At 23.4% G+C, this 21,460-nt stretch overlaps 1 protein-coding gene across 1 annotated transcript; it reads left to right on the top strand.

Moving 5' to 3' along the window:
* Positions 1–4,878: 4,878 nt before the first annotated feature.
* On the top strand, positions 4,879–11,889 carry LOC145835345 (mitochondrial glutathione transporter SLC25A40-like). The gene is made up of 8 exons (XM_082942900.1): positions 4,879–4,978; positions 7,892–8,088; positions 8,528–8,595; positions 8,962–9,080; positions 9,241–9,315; positions 9,597–9,695; positions 10,540–10,719; positions 11,798–11,889. The coding sequence occupies exons 1-8, from the start codon at positions 4,879–4,881 to the stop codon at positions 11,887–11,889; spliced, it is 930 nt and encodes a 309-aa protein (XP_082799026.1).
* Positions 11,890–21,460: the final 9,571 nt, after the last annotated feature.

Consider the following 21,460-nt stretch of genomic DNA (forward strand, 5'->3'; position numbering starts at 1 on the left):
ATCAAAAAATCCTCGACAGTAGTATTTATTTTTTTAAATGTATATAAATTTTTTAAAATAGTTATAACAATTGATTTTTAATCTTAAGATAGGTTTTCTCATTCTTAAGATATCAGAATTAATTTAAGCTAAAATCTTTTTAGTTTTATCATTTAAACCTGTGATTTATTTTATAGTCACAAATTTATACTTTATAGTTATTTTTCCTAAAACAATTTTCAGCCTATAATTAACAACTCTCATTTGCAAGAATGAGAGTTGGACAAAGAATGCACAAAACAAAACTTATTTTTCTATACTGTAAGAAAGACATTAAATTATTTCTCTAAAATTGTTCTTTCTACTTTTTATTGATTAATAAAGATATTAAAGTTTAAGTCTGTTTAATAATGTACCTTAAAAAACTAATGAATTTAACTTTATAAAAAAATTAAAAAAATATTTTATATTTAAAAACTTTTCTACTCTTTTTTTAAATTTTTAAGCCAAAAATAATTTAAGAAGAATTTAATTTTTTGTTAATAAAAAAATAACTAGGTAATATTTATAAATGTTGTTATAAATTGTTTCAGTTTTACAATCAAGGTGTTAAAATCATTTTAGTAGATTGTAAATTAAAACATATGTCATATTACATTTTAGTAAGTTTATAACACACAAAAGTAATAAAGATTATTTTATGTTATTTTATCTAATGAAAAATATGAGAATAATAAATTAGCTATATTTTTTACTTTAGCTTTCTGGTTACTATAGCAATAAAACAGCTGTAATTAGTTGTTTTCAAATTACCATGCCTGATCGAGTCATACACCAGGACTCGATAACCGAAAGGTTTTTTCGTACACCAGGTCCTTGGTTCAAATATTTGAGCGCTTTTTTTGTTTAATAAACAATAATTTTGATTAGTTTTTATACAGTTGTTTCATTTAATTCAAACTTTTTTCTAAGTTTTAAGCTAAGTCGTCGGAAATAAATGTTAAATGTAGTTTACTTTTGCAAGTTCAAACTCCTAAATATCTAAGTTTTAAGTTTAATTAACAGGTTTTACTAATTCTTATCGTTAAAAGCTGTATGATAAAACCAGCAATTTTATAAAAAGTTGATTTCTTTTGTAGATTTTACCTTTTAAAATACGTGAACCTAGAAAAATTATTTCAGTCATACATATTTTTTAAAGTAAAGGATATTTTTTAATTGATCAATAAAAAAGTACTTTGCATAACTTATATTATAGTGATATTTTATTAGCAGTGTTTAACCAGCATAATGTTTTAATTTACATTTATTTACAAAAAATGGGTAAGTATTAAAATTACAAGTTTAAAAAACAATTATTGTTGTTTCTAGTGTTAAGTTTCCAAAGCAAAATTATTATTCTGGCAACTTTGGTATTCAGATGCAGTTTAGTAGAATAAAATTGTTTACTTTTATTATAGCACTTTAAGTGTTAGTGTTTGTCTAACAAATGAAACTTAGTAAAGTGTATTGAATTTCTCAAATTTTTTGTTTTCAAATGCTTTCTACTACAAGCATTAGTAATACACACATGAGTTCTAAATAAAGTTTTCAATGAGAAAACAAAAGGAGTGCAAAATGAATCAAAGTTTAAGTTTGCTTGAGATGATTATTATTTTCAATGTAAGAAAACTTGATAAAAAAACAGCATAGTCAAAGAAAAAGTGACCTAGGAAAATAATGATAAACATATAATGTATTAAAATTTTAAATCTAAGGAATAAATCATGGAGTACGAAAATTAAGTTTAAGAATAAGTTGTTGATGTTTATTAAAACTTTTAGTTAAAATGTAATTTTAAAAAGAAACAGTTGTGTATATTAAAACAGTCTTTTAGTAGTTATTGAATTATTATTCTAAACATTAAATACTTCTTTAGGCCATTGTAGGCATAACTTTAATCTAAATGCCTGTCTTGTTTAGTAGATTTATTTTTCTAGATATCATGAACATAACATAACAACTAAAAAAAGTGTTTGAGATATTGAATCAAAAATAAAAAGAGTAGAAAATTGTAACAGATTGTTTCATTGAACTGTAAAAATTTGCTGTTAAAAGGCTTAAGCTTGATATGTATAACAATAACAAAGCTACTAACAGTAAATTTCTATTTTTACAGGTCTTTATGAGCTTACATTACTTAACTTAATTTTTAAAATTTTATTAAGTTTACAAAATTTTAAATTAAAGCAGGCGCTTTCTGAACAATAAAATTTCAAAGTTTTTTATTACCTGTTATCTAAAATATATAAATGAAAAATGTAAAATGTGTGTTTTTCTAGGTATGCATGTTTTTATAAGTTTTGATATTTTTTGAATATGAGTTGTCTCTGATTTATATAAATCAAGGCTCCCTAAAGTGGGCCAAGTGGTCCCCTTGGAGGCCATGAGCAGCAAAGGGGCCAAAGGGGGGGGGGTGGCATGAGCAGTAAAGAGGCAGAGGGGGCCATAAGATAATAATTTGAAACTTACATTAGATATTCTTGAGTTGAGCTTTCTTGATTTATATGCTTTCTAGTTTATTGATATCTTATTAATGAAAAAAAGAGTAAAATATTAGTTTATATTAACTGTAAATTTTCTTTTCAAATATTTTTCTGTAACATAATCTTAATATTTTGTAATGAAGTTCTGCATTTTTGTTGCATTTAAAATGTTTTGAACTTTGATTATATAGAGTCAGATAAATCAAGTCAACCGTAAGTTTGACTCAATGTTTTTCTAATATTTTTTTTTGCTATTGTGTGTGTAGAGTACCTTTTTGAAGTCGTATTAAAGCTATTTTTTTGTAGGTTGTTTTATTGTTGAAACATAAAACTATTATTTAGACCGTAACTTGATATTTTAAATCTTAGGAAAATGTGATTTGAGTAAATAATAATTCTCTAAGCCTTTTATAGTTAACTGCTTACTAAAACTTAGATGTTATTATGTTTGAAATATTTTAAGTTTTCCAAAAGAGTAATAAAAGTAATTCTTTTTTTTATTTTTAAAAAATAGTGATTGTAACAATTTTTTTTACCTTATAAATTCATTACCTCATTTGTAATGTCTGATTTGAATTAAGGTGCATCAGGCATTTATAAGGTAATAATTAAATAAATCACTAGTTAACTATGAGTTAACTAACACCTAAATACTACAATTTCTTCATTTAAAAGTTTTTTTCTAATTAAACTTTTAAACTTATGTTTTTTTAAGTTTTTTTACAGAATACTTATTTTGTTTTAAAGTGGTAACACAATGTGTATATTTAAAACTTATATTACATTAAGTTATTTTGGCCATATTACACTGGTTATGAAAAATAGTTTTAATAAAGTAACCTATTGGACACCTGGTAGTGTGTTAAATTTATTTGATTTACAATTTGACGCATCAAGTGTTTCAACTTAAGTTTTATCTAAAAGTTAATAGCACATTTTTTTTGTTCAAACATCTTAAAGCTTTAAGTTTAACAGCATTTCAGTTTAGACATTTCAATTTTGAAATTACTTATAAACTTAATTAAAAGCTAAAATTATTTAAATAATAGTATGGTTACAAAAAAGGATACAAATATATAGTTTAAAACTTTTTGTAGTATTAAAGTTACTTAAAATTTTATTTTTTGATTATGTTGAAACACTTTGCTTAGTTATAAGAATAAATTTAAACACTACTACAGCTTTGTTTTTAAAGTCTTGCCATACACTGACTATGACAATCTAATTTTTGTGCAGCAAGACTTTCAAGAGAATATCTTATTTATTACATTAATTTATTAGATTTTGGATGCATTTAATTAATAATACTATTGCTTCACAGTACTAAAATTTCTAAAGTTACATATCAAGTTTTTTTTTTCATTGTAAAAGTTGTGATTTTAACATTTAATATAATTATTTTTTTATCTTCAAGTAATTAAGGTTATTTAAAATTCAAAAACTTAGATATAAAACTTATCATATAAATCTGTATTTCTTTATAAATATGATTTTATTTTGCTGTCCCTACAACTTTGAATGTTAAAACAGTTTAAAATTATTTTTAGGAATGTCTAACTTTGTTTTCAAATTCTAGTGCTTGATGAATTATTAAAATATAACCTTACTTACAAACTAATTGTGAAAAAGCATTGAAATTAAATGCAAGCTAATAAACTTTGTTAAAAAAAATATTTTTTGTTTAACAAAATATAACAAAAAAATGATTCAGGAACTAATGTTTAAAGAGGGTTACTACAAAAACTAAAAATCTGGAAAAGACTGAAGTTTAAAATTATAAAAAAAGAATTTGAAAAACCTGGAATTTTAAACAATTACTACAAGCTAAACAAGAAAATTTTGATTCGACAGAAAAAAACTATCATATAGTTAAGTATATTTTGTCATTATCAAAACTTTTTTTATTAACAAAAACTTTTAAAGTAGTTCTACAAGATGTTTACAATGTTGTTTAAACTATTTAACACGTTTTTATCTTAAACTTAACTGTCATTTCCAAACTCTGGAACAAGTTCATAAAACCTTAAAGAAATTTCTCAAAAATCAGTAGCCACCCTGTTAAAACTAAATTTTATAATTAATACAACTTATCATTTTTATTAAGACTATCACTAATAGGGAATAATTTATTTGAAGCTTAGTACTTAAAACAAATTCTTTCTTAGTACTGATTAAAATTAAAAAAAAAAACTTAACAAACTATAAAAAATAGTGTTGGATAGTTTTATAATGAAAATTTATAAAAAAAATGGTATAAACATTTTTATTTTAGGATTAAATTGTTAATTAAATGTTATTAGTTCCATTTTACAGCTATTAAATTTTTTAGATAGTAAAAAGAAGTGTTTTATAAACAATATAAATTTCTTCTACGATGAGTTCTTCTGAAGTAAAAAAGAATCATCACAATGACCTAACTCATTTTCAAAGAATGATTTCAGCTTGTTCTGGATCTCTACTTACTTCTCTACTAGGTATTTATAATTAAACTTTTAAAGGGTATTTAAATATGTAAAAAAAAAAATGTTAATTTAAACTGCTATCAAAATTTTTGTCATATTTGTCAAATATAGGAAATTAAAGTCTAAATGTTAAATGTGTCTTTTTCTAATTCAATATATTTTTAGTAATAATAGTTAGCAAAGGTTTTATAGTTGTTAAGAGTCATTTTAAAATAAGTATTAAAAAGAGATGCTGTTAAATAATAACAATACTAACTTACAAGTTATTATTTGTTTGTTTATTAATTTTTTTAACTTAAAAATTATTGCTTGTATTTTGATGTTTGATATAGATATATATGTTCTTTGTTTGTTTAATAGTCTTGTTAACTTAAAAATTATTGCTTGTATTTTGATGTTTGATATAGATTATTATTATATTTTGCTTACTAGATAAAAGAGTTTTTAAACCAAAACAATTAGTATTTTTTTATTTAAACAAATTTTTTTATTGTGTATAAAATAATCGATAGCTATTGAATTTGCTCGAGTGTACAAAATTGCGCAAATATACTTTTGCTAGAAGACACTAACCCATGCCCTCGGTCGGTAACGTTTTTTTTTTAATTAATTAAATTATATTTATTCATTCCTTTTAGTAATTTTTAATAGTTATTTGTTTATTTTTAATTTTACTAACAGTGTTACCCTTAAATCTTGCCCTCGATCAGTAACTTTTTATTTCTTTTTGTTTTTTCAACAATTAAGTTTTTAGCTTATTTTTCTGTTTTTGTATATATATACATTTTTTTTTCTGTTTTTTTTTTTGACTCTCGTGCGAAATTGACCATTGGGGCAAAATTTTTTTGGTGCAATTTTGTCCCTTCGTACAACTTTGATCCCTTGTTCAAATTTATCTCTATGCAAAAGTATCTTTGTGTAGTTCTGTGCCCTTGTACATTTTTTTCGTGCAATTTAGTACTCTTGTGCAATTTTGTCTTGTGCGAGTTGACCCGTTCAAAATAATGTATCTATAGTTTTAGACATAAAAAGCAATCTGTCAAATAATTTTTTTTTTCTCATTAAAGATTTCAAAATACCTTTTTTATATATAAAAATAAAATAACCTTAATCACGCGGGGTCAATTTTGTATCTGGTAGGGAAAAACTGGCAAAATTTGACCTACTAAAATATTTTGATGTTACCTTATGCAAGAATATCATTGCCACAATTTTATTCAAAAATTTAGTGTTATATCTTTTATTGCGTTTTTGAACTAAACCTTTCGGCATTTGTCTTTTTCTTTAAGTCTTATAAGTTATAATTATCAAATATATTTCAAGTAGGTTTTAGTTTTCGAACACTTTATATGTATTTTTGTAGTTTCTAAAAACATAAAAGTTATCAAATACTTTAACATGTAATAGTTTTATTATTCTTTAAATGGATAAAAAACATAAATAAAAATGTATAGGTACTTTTATTGTCATTTTAAACAGTTTAAAACTTATTAAACGTTAAATATTTGATACAAAGTTTATAATGTAATTTTAATTGAAATTTTGTATAAAAGATTTATAAGTGCTGCTGTATGAAAACCTATTAAATTACTTTTAGTGTATAGTTTTATTGTTTGTTTTATAAACAATTGTTTGAAATATTTAGCGACTGTTTTTAGATTTACCAGTATGACATAAAATAAAGATGGTATAGTTTCAGAAAATGTTTTTTGTCTCTAATTTTATGCAAATCTATGTATCGTTAATACTAGTTATATACTATATCTGCATTTCCAGTTTTGGCTATATCTTTATCTACAAAAATAAAAATTATATTAATTTTATAGAGCCTAATTTAAGTTTTGTTTTTGCAAAAGTAAATATCTTATATACTAAAATTAACTTTTAGCAAGATAAAACACTAAAATAAACAATCAACTTCTAAAAGTTTACCTTACAATAATATATTTATATAATAAATCATTTATGTTGAAAAGGTTAAAATTTATACACAATTTTTAACTTCATAAAAGCTACAAAAAAGTTTTATATAAAAATAAATAGTAAATTTAAAGTTTCTTTTTTAATAAAGATCATAAATAAATTAATATTGGGTTTATAAAAGGAAATTAATCAGTTTATGTTAACTTAATTTTACTGTTTTATGACACACTAGCATTTTTTGTACTGTTTTCGATTGAAGTTAAAAACGTTTGTCACTAAATCATTAAATCTTTAGATTTTTTATTAAATTTTAATAAGGGTCGCTGACAGTCTTAATAATAAAACTAGTCTAATAAATTAAGTCTTTACAGTCTGCTGAAATATTTTATTTAGTTTACTAAAATATAACAAAACCTATTGAATAGAAAAAAAAATATCATTTAATAAAAGTAAAAGTTTATTAAAATTCAAGTCAAGGGCATATTTAATAATAATGTTAATTGAAAAGTATAATTTTGGTTGTTTTTAAAAGTTGTTTTAAGGTAAAACTACTTTGCAAATACAATACTTTGCTTATCGGATTTTAGCTTGTTAAACCCTTGTCTAATTACAAAAATTTTGATTTAATTATAAATAAATAAATCAAAAATCATGTGTTCACATTCATTTGACTGTAAGGTATAACTAATAGAATAAAAAATAGTTATATCGGTTATGTAATTTTAGCACTATCTTATTTAAAGAGATTAAACTCCTAGACCCGACAAGATTTTAGTACAAGAAATTTGATCCAGATCCTAGTTTTTGATTCTTGTAGATCATTAATTCATCCATTAATTCGAAAACAAGTTTAGGTCTTTAAAAAGTAACTGTTTATGTTAACCATATTAGTAAATACAAAGGCAGTTGAAAATTGGTGAAAAATTGATAATAAATTATTATTATTTAACTGCTTAATAAACTTACTTAAAATGTATACATAATTTTACATTGTTCAAAAAGTAACCCCATTTGATGTTATCAAAACGCGACTTCAAACAACAAATGGACTATCTAAATGTATGCCATATTGTAACTGCTGTGTAGAAGATTTGTGCATGCAGATATATGGAAATCATAAGCACAATAAAAATTGCTACCTCACTCCTAAACAACGTTTTAGCAGTACTATGGCAAGTCCACTTCTAAAATCTAATGAGGTAAATGGTCTTAAAATTTTTATTAAAACTTTTATAAGTTGGCTTATTTTAAAATTTTACTATAGCTTAGATTTAAATCGTAAAATATAACAAATAATAATGTTAGTATGGTTATTAAGTAATTAAAAGTATTCTGTGTATTCTTGTTTTTTTGTCTTTTGTTTCGGTCTGAAACTGTTTAAGTAAATAATTAAAGGTACAATTAAAGTTTACCAAAATAAAATTTTGTTATAAACAACAAATAATTCATACATTTTTGACCAGATGTTTTTGGACAATAATGCTTAATAAGTTATTCATTTTTATGCAAAATTTCGATAAAAAGTAATATATGTTATAGTAATTGTACACAAGTTTAACATTTTTTAATTAATTTTCTTGTACTGCCTATGATTTTTAGTGATTATGTTAAGTGAAGTACTAATGTTTAATTTTTCAGCAAATGTTGTGGAGATTGATCAGGCAGGAAGGTCCGAAATCTTTGTGGAGCGGTCTCACTCCTACTTTGTTAGTGTCTGTTTTCGTAATATGATACTCATTATAACATGTTATAATAATAATATCATTTTTTCATAGAAGTTGTTAAAGTATGACATTAGACTGTTTACTTTTAACGTATTTTATAAAAATTTTTTTATATCATTCAATATGACCTATTAAAATTTCTCATGTTTAAAATGATGACCTAGTTTAATACGATTATAATTAAAATTTTAGCTAAAAACATCAACAATTTTTTTTTTTCTATTCTAAAGTAGAAAACGGAAATTAAAGCTAATTTATCAATTTATGTTACAGTAAAGCAAAGAATTTACTCAAAATATATTGTAATTAAATTACTAAATTAAACTTTGTCAAAATATTTCTCTATAGAGCAATGGCAGTTCCACAGACGATGCTTTATTATCCCTTGAATGACTATTTGAAGGATAAGTTGGAACAAAAGTACGACAGTCCCTTCGTCCCTGGTATTGCTGGTGGAGTAAGCAGAAGTTTGTAAAATTCGATATCTTCAATATTGTATAATATTTTGAGTTCTTAAAATAAATGTTTTAAAACATAAAAAAAGAATAGTTACTTATCTATAAATAAAAAAAATTTAAAAGTTAGTATATGTTTTAAGATGAAATCAAAAATCTTATAATTATTCAGCGGTTGCAGTGGTAGTCGGAAGTCCTTTAGATCTTGTAAAAACGAAAATGCAGTCTAAAAAGATGAAAATACAAGGTACGTTTATTTATTTATAGTTTTAGTCAAGCTTACTTAGTAACTAAAAAGTTTAATTTTTTAATTTCAACACATAAATTGAAAAAAGACTAATTTAAACCTATTTGTTTTCAAAGACCTGTGCAAAAAAGCCATTTGTTTTTCGAGAAAAAATATTTTCAACAGTATATTTTAATATTAAAAAAGCTTATACATATTACTTTGTGGAAAAAAGTAAGACTAGAACTTAACATTTTTTATATAATTTTAGAACAAATTATTATTTTAACATCATTAAACAGAACTGTCGAAAAGTGTACAAACTTCTGTGAAACATAAAGGACTTAGGTCGATGTACACTGGTTTGGTGCCTACTTTGATCAGAGATGTTCCATTTTCAAGTTAGTTTGATAAATTAAAAGTAAAAAACTTTAACTTTTTTGATTTATTTGAGTAAATTTAAAAAAAAACTAACAAAGCTTTTAAATGATTTGAATTTTTAAAACTTCGTTTAGGTAAGAGGATAAAATTAATTCTTAAAATAAAGTCAGATGTTTTACTTAATTAGTTAATGTTTTAGGAGTTGAACTAGTTATTAAATAAAATTACTTAAACATTATTAAACGTCAAAAGAACCATAGTAAAAAATTTGCCATTTAAGCTTAGTTATTTTGCAAATTGCATATTTTAGACAAAATATCTAAATTTCAATTGCAATGCTAAGTAAAGTTGTTATTAGAATAAAATATTCAGTTATTAGTTTTTGAAACTAATTAAAGAAAATTAGGAAAATGTTGGTCAGTCTTACTAGGACATAATTTCTGTGTTTTTAAAATACATTAGTTTGTTTAAATTTTCTTACTATAAGCTTTCATATTTTCTATATCTAAAGTTTTATGGTTTATAAAGATTTATTAAAATTTATTTAAGTTTAATGTAAAAGTGCTTTTAATAATACCGTTGCGAACAAAGTTTTATGTTATTATGAAACAAATTTTAATTACGAGAATTAATTTTAGTTTAAAAGTTGTAATAGACCTGTTTACTCTAACTTCATACGGATAATTTAGTAATATTGCTAGCATCGCAAAAAATTACAGCTGTTTCCTTTTTTTGAATATGTCTTAATTGGTTCAGACTACAGCTTGATATTCAGTTCATAATTGATATTTGATTTAGTTTTAACAGTTATTATAAAGTTTTATGTTGAAGCTTTTAAAAGTAGTACTTAATTTTTTTTTTCAGTTACTTACTGGTTTTTATACGAGACAATGAAAAAGGAGTTGACGACGGACTCTTTATTCGTCAACTCCTTTTTCTCCGGACTAACTGCCGGAAGTATATCATCATGCATGACTCATCCTTTCGATGTAGTCAAAACGAAAAGACAAGTCATGCTTGGTTCTACTAACCTGCTGTTTGGAAGTAAGTTGCATTTAAACTTAGATTTAAATTATAGTAAGTTTCAAGCAAAATTAGGTATATCTTACTCTTATATAGTATATGCTCTTCTAACATTTAACACGACCGTGAAGATTAAAAAATAGTGTATGAGTACTTTGCTGTATAGTTAATATCGCTGATTTTAAAACAATAAGCTGTATATTTTTATGCATTTAGTTTATCGAACTAGTATTCGTTCATATTCAAACAATCTTTATACAACAAAAACTTATTTTTCACTACAAGATTTATTAAGAGAAACCACTAAACTTATTTTAATTTTTACTTTTTTACCAAAAAATATATTGAAATCTTATGTTTTTGGTAAATTACATCAGACTTTACTGAACTAAAGTAAGTGTTCAGTAAAAAATGATATAATATTTTATCAAGTTGTATACTATTTTAAAAGATTTATTTACACTCTAAGTTATTGATCAAACAATTTAATGACTTAATTTTATTTTTTTGTTTGTTTATTTTACTGGTACAGAACATATTTTATGAAAATTAATAATACTTAGATGCTGCTCAACATACGTCCTCAAGCTCTATAACAAAGAATATATTTAAAAGCCAAGGTGCAAAAGGGTTTTTTGTTGGTAAGTTATACTTTTATTTGAACAACTTGTAGCACATAACATTTAATATATCTAATTATACTTTAATTGCTAAATGATTTTTAAACTAAAAGAAAATACATATATACTACATATAGATCTAAGAAAGGTAAATGATTAGCATTTTTTCTATAAATTTATTGAACATTGCCTAGTTAAAATACCTGTAAATTATAAGCTTTAAGAACTTTTTGGCATAAAAATCCGAACTATTACAATAATATTTGTTTATTTGATTTAAAACGACTAGTGTTATACCAATTAACCAATGTTTGTAAAAGTTATGTTAAAGTATAGTATTCTATTTTTTAATTTAGTTTTTTTCCTACTTTTTTACACTAACAACTAAAACACGCTGTAAATACTTTTGAACTGAAATTTGAAAATAAATGATAACATTTTGTTTATCGTATAAGGTAATGTAACGTTTTTTAATACAGGTTTAACACCCAGAATATGCAAAGTAGCACCTGCATGCGCTATCATGATATCTTCCTACGAACTTGGTAAAAGGTGGGTAGGTTATTCATAGTATAACATTTGTTGCTACAAATTATTTCTAAAATAAATTAACTTTAAATAAAAAAATTTATGCTTATTTAAAACAATTTGACGTTTTTTATTAATACCATAAGTATATGTTTTGTACTTATACAGCTAGGTTGTCCTCGGTTTTGTTTTGACAAACCAAAAAAAAAAAACTATAGCTTTAAAATCAGTAGATTTTGATATTACCGTGTTTACTTTTTAATACGTGCTTTTAGTCATTGTTTCCATGTATGATAATGTTTTTTATTAACTCACATCACGTTTTTTATCAAAAATAAAAATAATTTTGTTTAATCAATATAAAATAATAACATATATTAATCACTACTTTATTCTATGATATTTAATATTACTCAAGAGCAAACGGTTGTACGTTCTATATTAAGAAATTTTATATAGTTATAGTACAATTTTTAAAAGTATTAGGCTTCATTAGTAATTAAAAAAACATGTTTAAAATTAATGTTTATTTTTATACTGAGTATGAAATAAAAAATCATTATTTTTTGTTCATTAAATAATCTTAGTATTGCGAAAAAATCATACCTTTTTTTATTTAAAAGTTTAATTGAAATTAAAAAATGTTTTTTTTTTGTGTAGTATGATTTAAAATAGTTTTCAATTAGTTGCTTGAATAGATAGTTTATAAAAAACTTTGGTGAAATAAATATAAAAGATTTAAGGCCCAATACTTGAACTTAGACTTTTTTTGTAAATAAAAAAAATTCTAAAGACTTTTTCTTTACAGAATTTTGTGTCACTCTAATCTATTATAGTAATTTATAACTCGCTAAACTTTATTATTATTGTTTTGACAAAAGAAAACATTTAAATATTGTTAATTAAAATATAAAAAAAAATATATCGATTACAGCTTTTTTGCGGAAGAAAATCGGTGTGATTAGGCCACATTTTCTGCCTCCAATAAGAGATCTTTATCCTTGCAAAGCAATCCTATACAAGTTATGACCAATGAGTACCAAAAGAGATGTTTCGATTGAAAAAAAAATGTAACAGTTTTATTTTTACATGTTAATAAGCTTTACTTTGGTCGATAAACTTTTTATACAATATAGCATTACATGTTATTGATAAAATTAGGTAATTTTATTTTTATTTTTCTTCTAGATACTATTTGATTCTTTAATAAGATCTTTAATTTATAAATTTGTTTATGAAATTATTCCTATGTTTATGAAGTTTTAAATGGATATTGTTGATCGTTTAGTTTTATAAATTTTTCGTAATTTTCAGTCAAATAAACTTTACAAATTTTGTTTTTATTTATTTAAACATATTTATTATCAATTTGTACGTTTATATATTTTGTATTAATTAATCATCTTCAACAAATGGTAAAACAAATGCTGTTTAAATTCACATTAAATAGCTACAGGAATATACGCCATAACCTTTCATATTTAATTAAAGTAAAAGAACTAAGATTTAAGCTTAAAACTATATTATAAAAAAAATTAAAATTAAGATATTTTCTAAAACTACATTAGAAGATGAATTGTTTTATGATTTGTTTGCCAATACTTATTTTATTCATATAACATATTCAATTTTAAACTTAACTTGGCTAAAAAATTAAAACTTGATATTAAATTAATATTAAATAACTGAAAACCTAGTAAATATTTACCCTTTTCCTCTCCAAGAAGTTTTAAATAAACTTATCAGAAAATATTTTCATCATGTAATGTATATCATAATAGCCGCTGAATTTATTGAGTTTATCATCTCAGTAAAAAATATTTTTCATAAGAAAAAATTTGTTTAGTGCTTATTTTTTACCGGATTCATATTTGTTACTTGTAGTTGATTTTTATCATAAAACTTAAAATTTATGGCAAACTACCAGTAAACATGTGTTACTTTTATAGCTAGTTTTTTGCGTACATTTTATGTTTAAAAGGGTTTAAATAAAATGATGATTATTATGTTTTGGTCACCATTTTCAGTCTTCAGTAATATTCTTTAAAAAAGTTTGAAAAAACATTAAAGCTACAAATATAGATAGCACTTAATAAAATATTTCTTTATAACATTTACATTACTCAGGTTAAACAGTTGTAAAACGTTAATTACTTGTTTAAAAAGTTCTATTGTAGCTAAAGCATTTATAAATTTTGTAACTTAATTATTAACCTACGTCTAAACAATAAATTTTTATACTTAAAGCCGTATAAATACGGAATAAAATTAATCTTAGAAATAAAGACAAACTTCTACTTGAAACACTAAATCTCAGCTGTAGAATTATTGTAAATAATTCCGGATTTTTGGTTTTGACTAGTATTTTAACAAGTTTTAATGCTATTAAATAACCAAAATATCTGATCTTTTTTCTCGTAATATTAACCATTTAGCTCTAGAATCGTTGCTAGTTTAAGCGATTTTTATTTTATTTGAAAAAAAGTGAAATGTAAATATTTTTTTATAAAATTTCAAGTTTCCGTTTACACATTGGTCTAACAAAGTTTTTCTAATATTAAAAAAGAAAAAATCTCAATTACTAATAACGTGTAAAAATTGTTTTTAAAAACTTCTAGAAATCTAAACTTATTAATAATTTATTAACAAAAACTGCTACCTTACTAACCCGGTTTCACCTAAAAAAGGATCTTCAGAGTTAGGTAGCAATAAAAATGAAGCACACTGATATATATAGAAAAAACAATCAAATTAACTGGCACTAATCAGGTTAATCAGCACTAATTAGACATAAATTAGTAATTAAGTAATTTATAGATATTTTTTTGAGTGAAAATAATTAATAACTTTATAAAAAAACTTATTAAAACCTTATTATGCTTAATTATATTGCTTTAGTTAAAAACTAATTAAAATTCACTAAAATTCTAAAAATCCAGTTTATAAAGATAGAATAACGTATAAGTAATTGTATTTTTAAAAGTTCTTTACTTTATAATATATAATTTTGTTTAAATTTTATTATCGTTGATGTTTTAAAGATGTGAATAATTATTTTTGTTTATTTATCTTAACAATTTTTCTATAGTCTTTTAGCTTCAGAATTAATATTATATAACTATTTTAATTTTTTTTGGTAACGTCTTAAAAAACAACGTTTAATTCACCAAACTAAATAAGAAAATAGAATGTTTGAAGCTATATAAGTTTTAGTGTTTTTTAATTTCAAAACTTAACATTAAAAACTATTAAATGTAAAAGGTACTAATTTTAAATTACAATTAACTGTACAATAATTCAAACTAAGCTAAAAAATAATGATTTGTATTATATTATGTTTGTCATTTAATATCCAAAACTCTATTTATTTTTTGATTTTTTTTTTGTTCGAAAGTTGATTTGTTTGGTTACATTAACATTGGTTTAGTCTAGGTTTTAGCATTTTATATCTAGATATAATTTAAGATTACTCTTTAAGATTAATATTTTCAACTAAGTTCATAAAACTTAAAAACTAATTTTTTTGTTATTTCAATAATTCTTTTTTTAGTATAAAGTTGTAAAAAAGTAGTTATAGATGTTTTTACGTTAGTAGAAAATAAATTATTTAAATAGTAAGCTAAGAAAACTGTTCCAAGCAAACTTAAGTTTATTTTTTTGAAGAAGCTAAAGAAAAAACTCTTCCCTGTATGTTTGCAAATTTTGCTTGCTTTTTATTATTACAGTTTTAGACTTGAACTAGTACTCATAAAAAAAGAGTATTTTAAAATAAAATAAAATTTGTTGTTATTATCATTATTGTTTTATTTTCTTAACAAAAGCATAACTTTATAGTACTTATCTTCATATTTTCACTTATGAAAGTTAAGTTCAGTTATTGTAAAATCACTTCTTCAAAATTCTTAAACAATTTTTAAAAGTTTATTTGACTATTCAAATGTAAGTAAATGAGCTTTTTTCTGATAGACGCACTAAAACTTTTGTTTCGGGTTCTAACTTTTATGGTCGGTCTTTTTATGAATATCCTTTTATGAGCATCCTAGTTGGAGCAAATAGCTTATATTTTATTGTATTTTTTATTTTTTCAAATTTCCTACAAAAAAAAACTAAAACTTGTATTTACAGCAGAAGTTGCATTAGAAAACAAAAAATGCTAAAAGTTGTCTTGTAACAAAATATGCATTTTTGTTGTATTTTAAATGACCGCCAGGGGGCGTTAGAAGACTTTTATCAAATAACACTATAAAACTATAACAATGTTTGTTATAATGCTCATTAGCCTCTAGCTTGCGCACTACGCGCAGCTCGATATGTTGTTCGTTATTTTTGTTTTTGGCTCAGTTAGCCATAAGATCGTACAAAAAGTACACTAATTTTAAGAACTTAGGACACTGATTGGTTTAAGAACTTTGTTATTATTGTAATTTTATATGAACTTTATGTTTATTTGTATAACTGTATTGTAATGTACTCAGTTAAGCCATAAGACCGTGCGAGAGGCACACGAACTCAATATAAAAACTTTTTTATTATTTTTGTTTTATAAGATCTTGATGCTTATATGCATTATCGTATTATATTGTGCTTAGTTTAGCCATCGTTGTGCATGAAGCACGACATATATTAAGACTCTGTATTATTAGTAGTACTTTTAGTAAGACCTATTTTGTGTTTAAGATTGTGTCATTCAGACACTTAAAGAATGTTATTAAGACACTTTAATTTGTAGAATTTGGTGTTTACTTGTTGTGTTTATATTCGCAGTTTTTTTCTACTGATAAATTGGCTGCTTTATTATTTCTACTTCCTGATTTTCACATTAACATCACGTTTTCAATAAACTCACTTCATTAAATAATTATATATATTAAGTTTATTACATACTTATTAATTACCAAGTTAAACCTAATGAGTAAGGTAAATTCAGTAAAAACCTTTAAAGCTAAACGCGCTAAGCGTTTAGCACAAAAAAGGGGAATTCCCCCAATTAAAGGTAGTTCCTACCTAAGGCCCTGGAGGACTACAGTCTGACATAGCCTCCATAAAATTTAATTTGTTACAATTAAAACTAAAAAGAGAATAAGATATTAATTACCAACCTTAACATTTTAACAAAATATAGGATACTCTACCTGTTTTATAAATGCATTTTCATTCTTTTATTTATAACCACCAAGTGAATGAATACATATTTAAATTAATTTTAAAACTAATTAATAATAAACTCAAACTTATAATTAGTTGGAAATAAAATTGTGCAGATAATTAAAAAATATATAAAACTAATGATGGTTGACTTTAAAAAAATAAATATTTAACATATAATCATAAATAAATAATTAAAATTTTTATAATTGTAGTAACGTTAATCTTAACTAATAAGGTTTTAAAAAAAATTATGTTTTAAATCTTTTTCAATTTTAAACGGCTTTAAAAATATTAACCTATATAGATACAATTAAGCAACTCCAATTCAATCTTAGCATTTTAATTAATTGTTTGAGCTTGCAAATGTACTGCGTTATCTTAGTTAGTTACCTTAACTAATATTATAATAATTCAATATTCGTCTAATATTTTTGTATTTTATTGATTTAAACAAACAAAGATTATTAGAAAGTTTTCACAATATACCAAAACTAATTAAATTTCTAAATAAAATTAATTAATTTACTCTAGAGTTTGCTTTACTAACTTAAACGTTTGCAGGAACTTTATTCAACTTTGAAGTAGAAAAAGTATTTTGTACAAAACTCGGTAAAGAATAAATGTCAAAATATTTTTCAAATATAAATGATTAATCAACTTTATACTTTTTATAAAAATAATACCTAATGAGACGATCAACAAAGTTAAACACAAAACAAAATCTTTATTATTTACTTTAGCATGTAAAACTTTAATCAGTAGATGAATATTCTATTGCAGATCATCTTCTGACTCGCTTGGATCGGAAAATTCATCAGATGACTCTAAATTCTTGGGAAATGTTAAAATCAGTTCCGCATGATTGTTTTCGTTTATACCTTTATTAGCCTTTAACAACTTCCTTTCTCCTTCATTATTGCCCGTTTTAAGCAGATCGGAAAACTTTAAAACTTTGTCTTGCTGCTTTCGAAGTAAATCGTTCACTTTTAGCTTCACATCTTGATTAAATACGGACAGTTTTTGATTTTGATAATATTGGAGCTCTTTTTCTTTTTTTTCTTTCATTCTATCATTAAGACTTTCAAAGATAAAACCAGAAAGTCTATTCAAAGTTGTGTTCCTTATTTCAATTATAAGTTTTAATTGTTCTTCAGCAAGACTCTGAGCAAAATATTTCATCTGTTCTGCAGGACTCTTTACTTGTTTTGAAATGTTTTTGTTTGATAAAAATTTAATACTAGTTTCATAAAACTTTGATACGTTTTCAGTATGCTTTTCAACGAGTGATTTATAAGCGTTTACCAAGGTAGCAGCAACGTTCACTTTTTGATTCATATATTGATTAAATACGGACAATTTTTGATTCTGATAACATTGGAGCTTTTTTTCCTTTTTTTCTTTCATTATTCTATTATAAAGACTTTCAAAAATAAAGCCAGAAAGTCTATTTAAAGCTCTTTTCGTTATTTTAGTTAAAAGTTTTAGTTGTTCTTCAGTAAGATTATGAATGAATGATTTCGTCTGTTCTGCAGGACTCTTCACTTGTTTTGAAGTGTTCGTGTTGGATAAAACTTTGATGTTAGCAAGCAACTGTGATATGTGCTTAGTTTGCTTTTCAACGAGTGATTTATAAGCGTTCACTAAGGTATCAGACATATTTTGAGTGATCTGCTCTACTGTGTCACTTCCTGTATGTTGTATATTTCCCGCTGTATCTGTGGTTGTTATTGTAACAATTTATTCTAATTTTATTAGAATATAATCTGTTGGTTTAGTTTTTTAGATTTTTTAAATACTTAAATTTTAATTAGTTTTTTTTATAATTTTCATTCATAAAACTAATTATTCAATGAAAATGATTAACATTTTTGACTTGTGCTCCTAGTCTATTTGACTTAATCAGTGTTATCAAAAAAAACTATTTAGGTAAGGACAAAGAGTTTTTTTTTAGTCTATGTTGTTTTTATACTAATTTGTTGCACACCTGTAGAATCGGTCAGAGCTTCTAACTTTACTTTCTTTTCAGGAGGGCTGCTAAATTCCGAATTTGGCTGTGCAGGAATACCATTGCTTGTATGTGCATTAAGATTGCTTCCGACATCCTGAATACCATTGCTTGTATGTGCTTTAAGATTGCTTTCGGCATCCTGAATACCATTGCTTGTTGTTGCATTAAGATTGCTTTCGGCTTTCTTGTTAAAGCTACCTTCGTTTTCGGATTTGTATGGGTCGGTTCCTCTTCTTGTTTTAAATACCCTAGATAAATATTTAAAGTAAATATTCTAAACACCATCATCGGTTGTTGTTAATATTTTAGTAACAATGATTTTTAAATAATAAAAAACCTGCAAGTTAACTATTTTATTACTACCGGCTTCAGTTGGAAGGATTCAAACATTGTCAAATATTAATAAAATGATAAAAAATAATTTTTAAAACCTTATTATGGTTATTACAATAATATTCATTTCTAAAAAAATCAAATTTACTTACGGCTCTTCCTTTAATCCCTTCGCATTGTAGCTTTTAAGCTGTTCTACAAACCTAAAATTTGTTTTAACACGATTAAAAATAAAATAAATAAAAATAAATATAAAACAGATAAACTAATAAAAATCTACAAAACTAGCAAATCAATATGAAAAGTTAAACAGTTTTAATTAAAATTTTTAAAGCAGTTAAATGATTAAATTAAATATTCTCGTAAATTTATATGGTACTAGTTTTATTTAAAAACGTTTTACCTTGATCTTTTTCTTCGTTTGCTTTTCCCACTAGACTTCTTTGAATTCATGTCGGTGTTTGAATTGGACATAATAATTTCCAGTACAAAATTGCTAAATTGTTATTCATATAAAACAACACTCTTTAGTTATTGTAGTGTGCTTAAAATTATCCTTTTGTTTTATAATAATAAGGGAATATTTTATATAAAAGAATAATGAATTAAAAACTTCATTAGAGTTTTAAATATAATCATCAAGCATGAAAAAAAAATCTAGGTGTAAAAGAGTGATAAAAATTTTAGAAAATTATTAAAACATGTAACAACTTTAATAAATAGCTAGTTTTTATGTCTTGAATATTATTTGGTTTTACTATTAAATTCAGTTGCAACTTTGTTAAGAAAAACTTAGAGAAACTAAAACGGTTGTAATTCACATAACTGTTTTTTGAGTCTAAAGCTTATTTTATATGAATTTGTAGCAGTTAGATGAATGTTTTACTTTTTAGAATACTTTCAAAATACAAACTTTAACTTTAATTAAGTGTAACTGAATATATACAATTGTTATACCCTAAATAAATTAAAGAGAAATTTGTGATTATAACATTTTATTTAACAAAAACCTAGATAAAACAAAATATTTTGTATACATGATATCATATTTAACCTCTACAGTTTTAAAAACTTTTAATAAATATTTTTAGTAAATAGTTTTGTATTTTCAAATTTATTACAAAAACCAATATTCTGAATAATTTGTTTTGATATTAACCTTTACTCATTTCAACAATTATCATCAGTTGTTATACAAAGTACTGAAAGAAACTTTACTAACTAAAATGGTGTTTTAGTAAATATACCTGAAACTATTACTTATACTTAATTTATTTTACATTATTTAGTAAAACAGCTTTCTATTTTCTTAAGCGTTTTTATATGTAAGAAAAGATAGCTAAGTTATATAAAGCTTTAAAAATATAAAAAAAGTTCAATTTATACATTAGATTAAGTTTTTCTCATTGTTCGGTATTGAATTAGCAAAAGTTTAAACTTTATTAAAAATTTTATAGTCTTTTTTATTTTAAATAAACATTACTGAGAGTTCTAAATAAATTAAAACAACATAAGTGCTATATTTATAACTAACGGGCATAGCATACAGCTCATAGTTTTGTAACCTTAACAACCAAATAAACTAAATAAAAATAAAAGAGAATTTTTGTTTTTACGTTATATATAAAGCTAGTGAAGTTTTTGATTGAAAAAGTACTTCATTATCTATATTTAATTTTAGGGTTTTAAAGTTATAACAGCTTCACTAGTGTTTTTATCCAGCCGATAGTAGATGGTCACTAAATTTGTAAAATTTAATCAATGATTAATTATAACTACTAGTATCTTTATGTTTATCTATATAATTTCTGTCTGTGTATACGAATGAAAATTTTCTATTTACATTTTGATTAGTTTTTCAAAATTTTTATTATCCAATCTTTTATGTTTAGTTATTTGCATAAAATAAAACCTATAACAAAAGAATTCTGTTTCATCTTTAACCTTACAGTATTTTTTACCTGTTATTGGTTAAATATAAAATCTAAAAAAAATTGTGTTTGTTTTTTTTTTTAAGCCAGATATTAAGTCTATACATATCTTGATTAAACTTAAATAAAGTTTGTCATATAATTTTTAATTAACTTTTAACTTGCACTTAAAATGGAGATTAATTTTACGTAGG

This window comes from Thalia democratica, chromosome 1 (assembly GCF_965202585.1).
Source record: "Thalia democratica chromosome 1, ktThaDemo2.hap1.1, whole genome shotgun sequence".
Lineage (NCBI taxonomy): Eukaryota > Metazoa > Chordata > Thaliacea > Salpida > Salpidae > Thalia > Thalia democratica.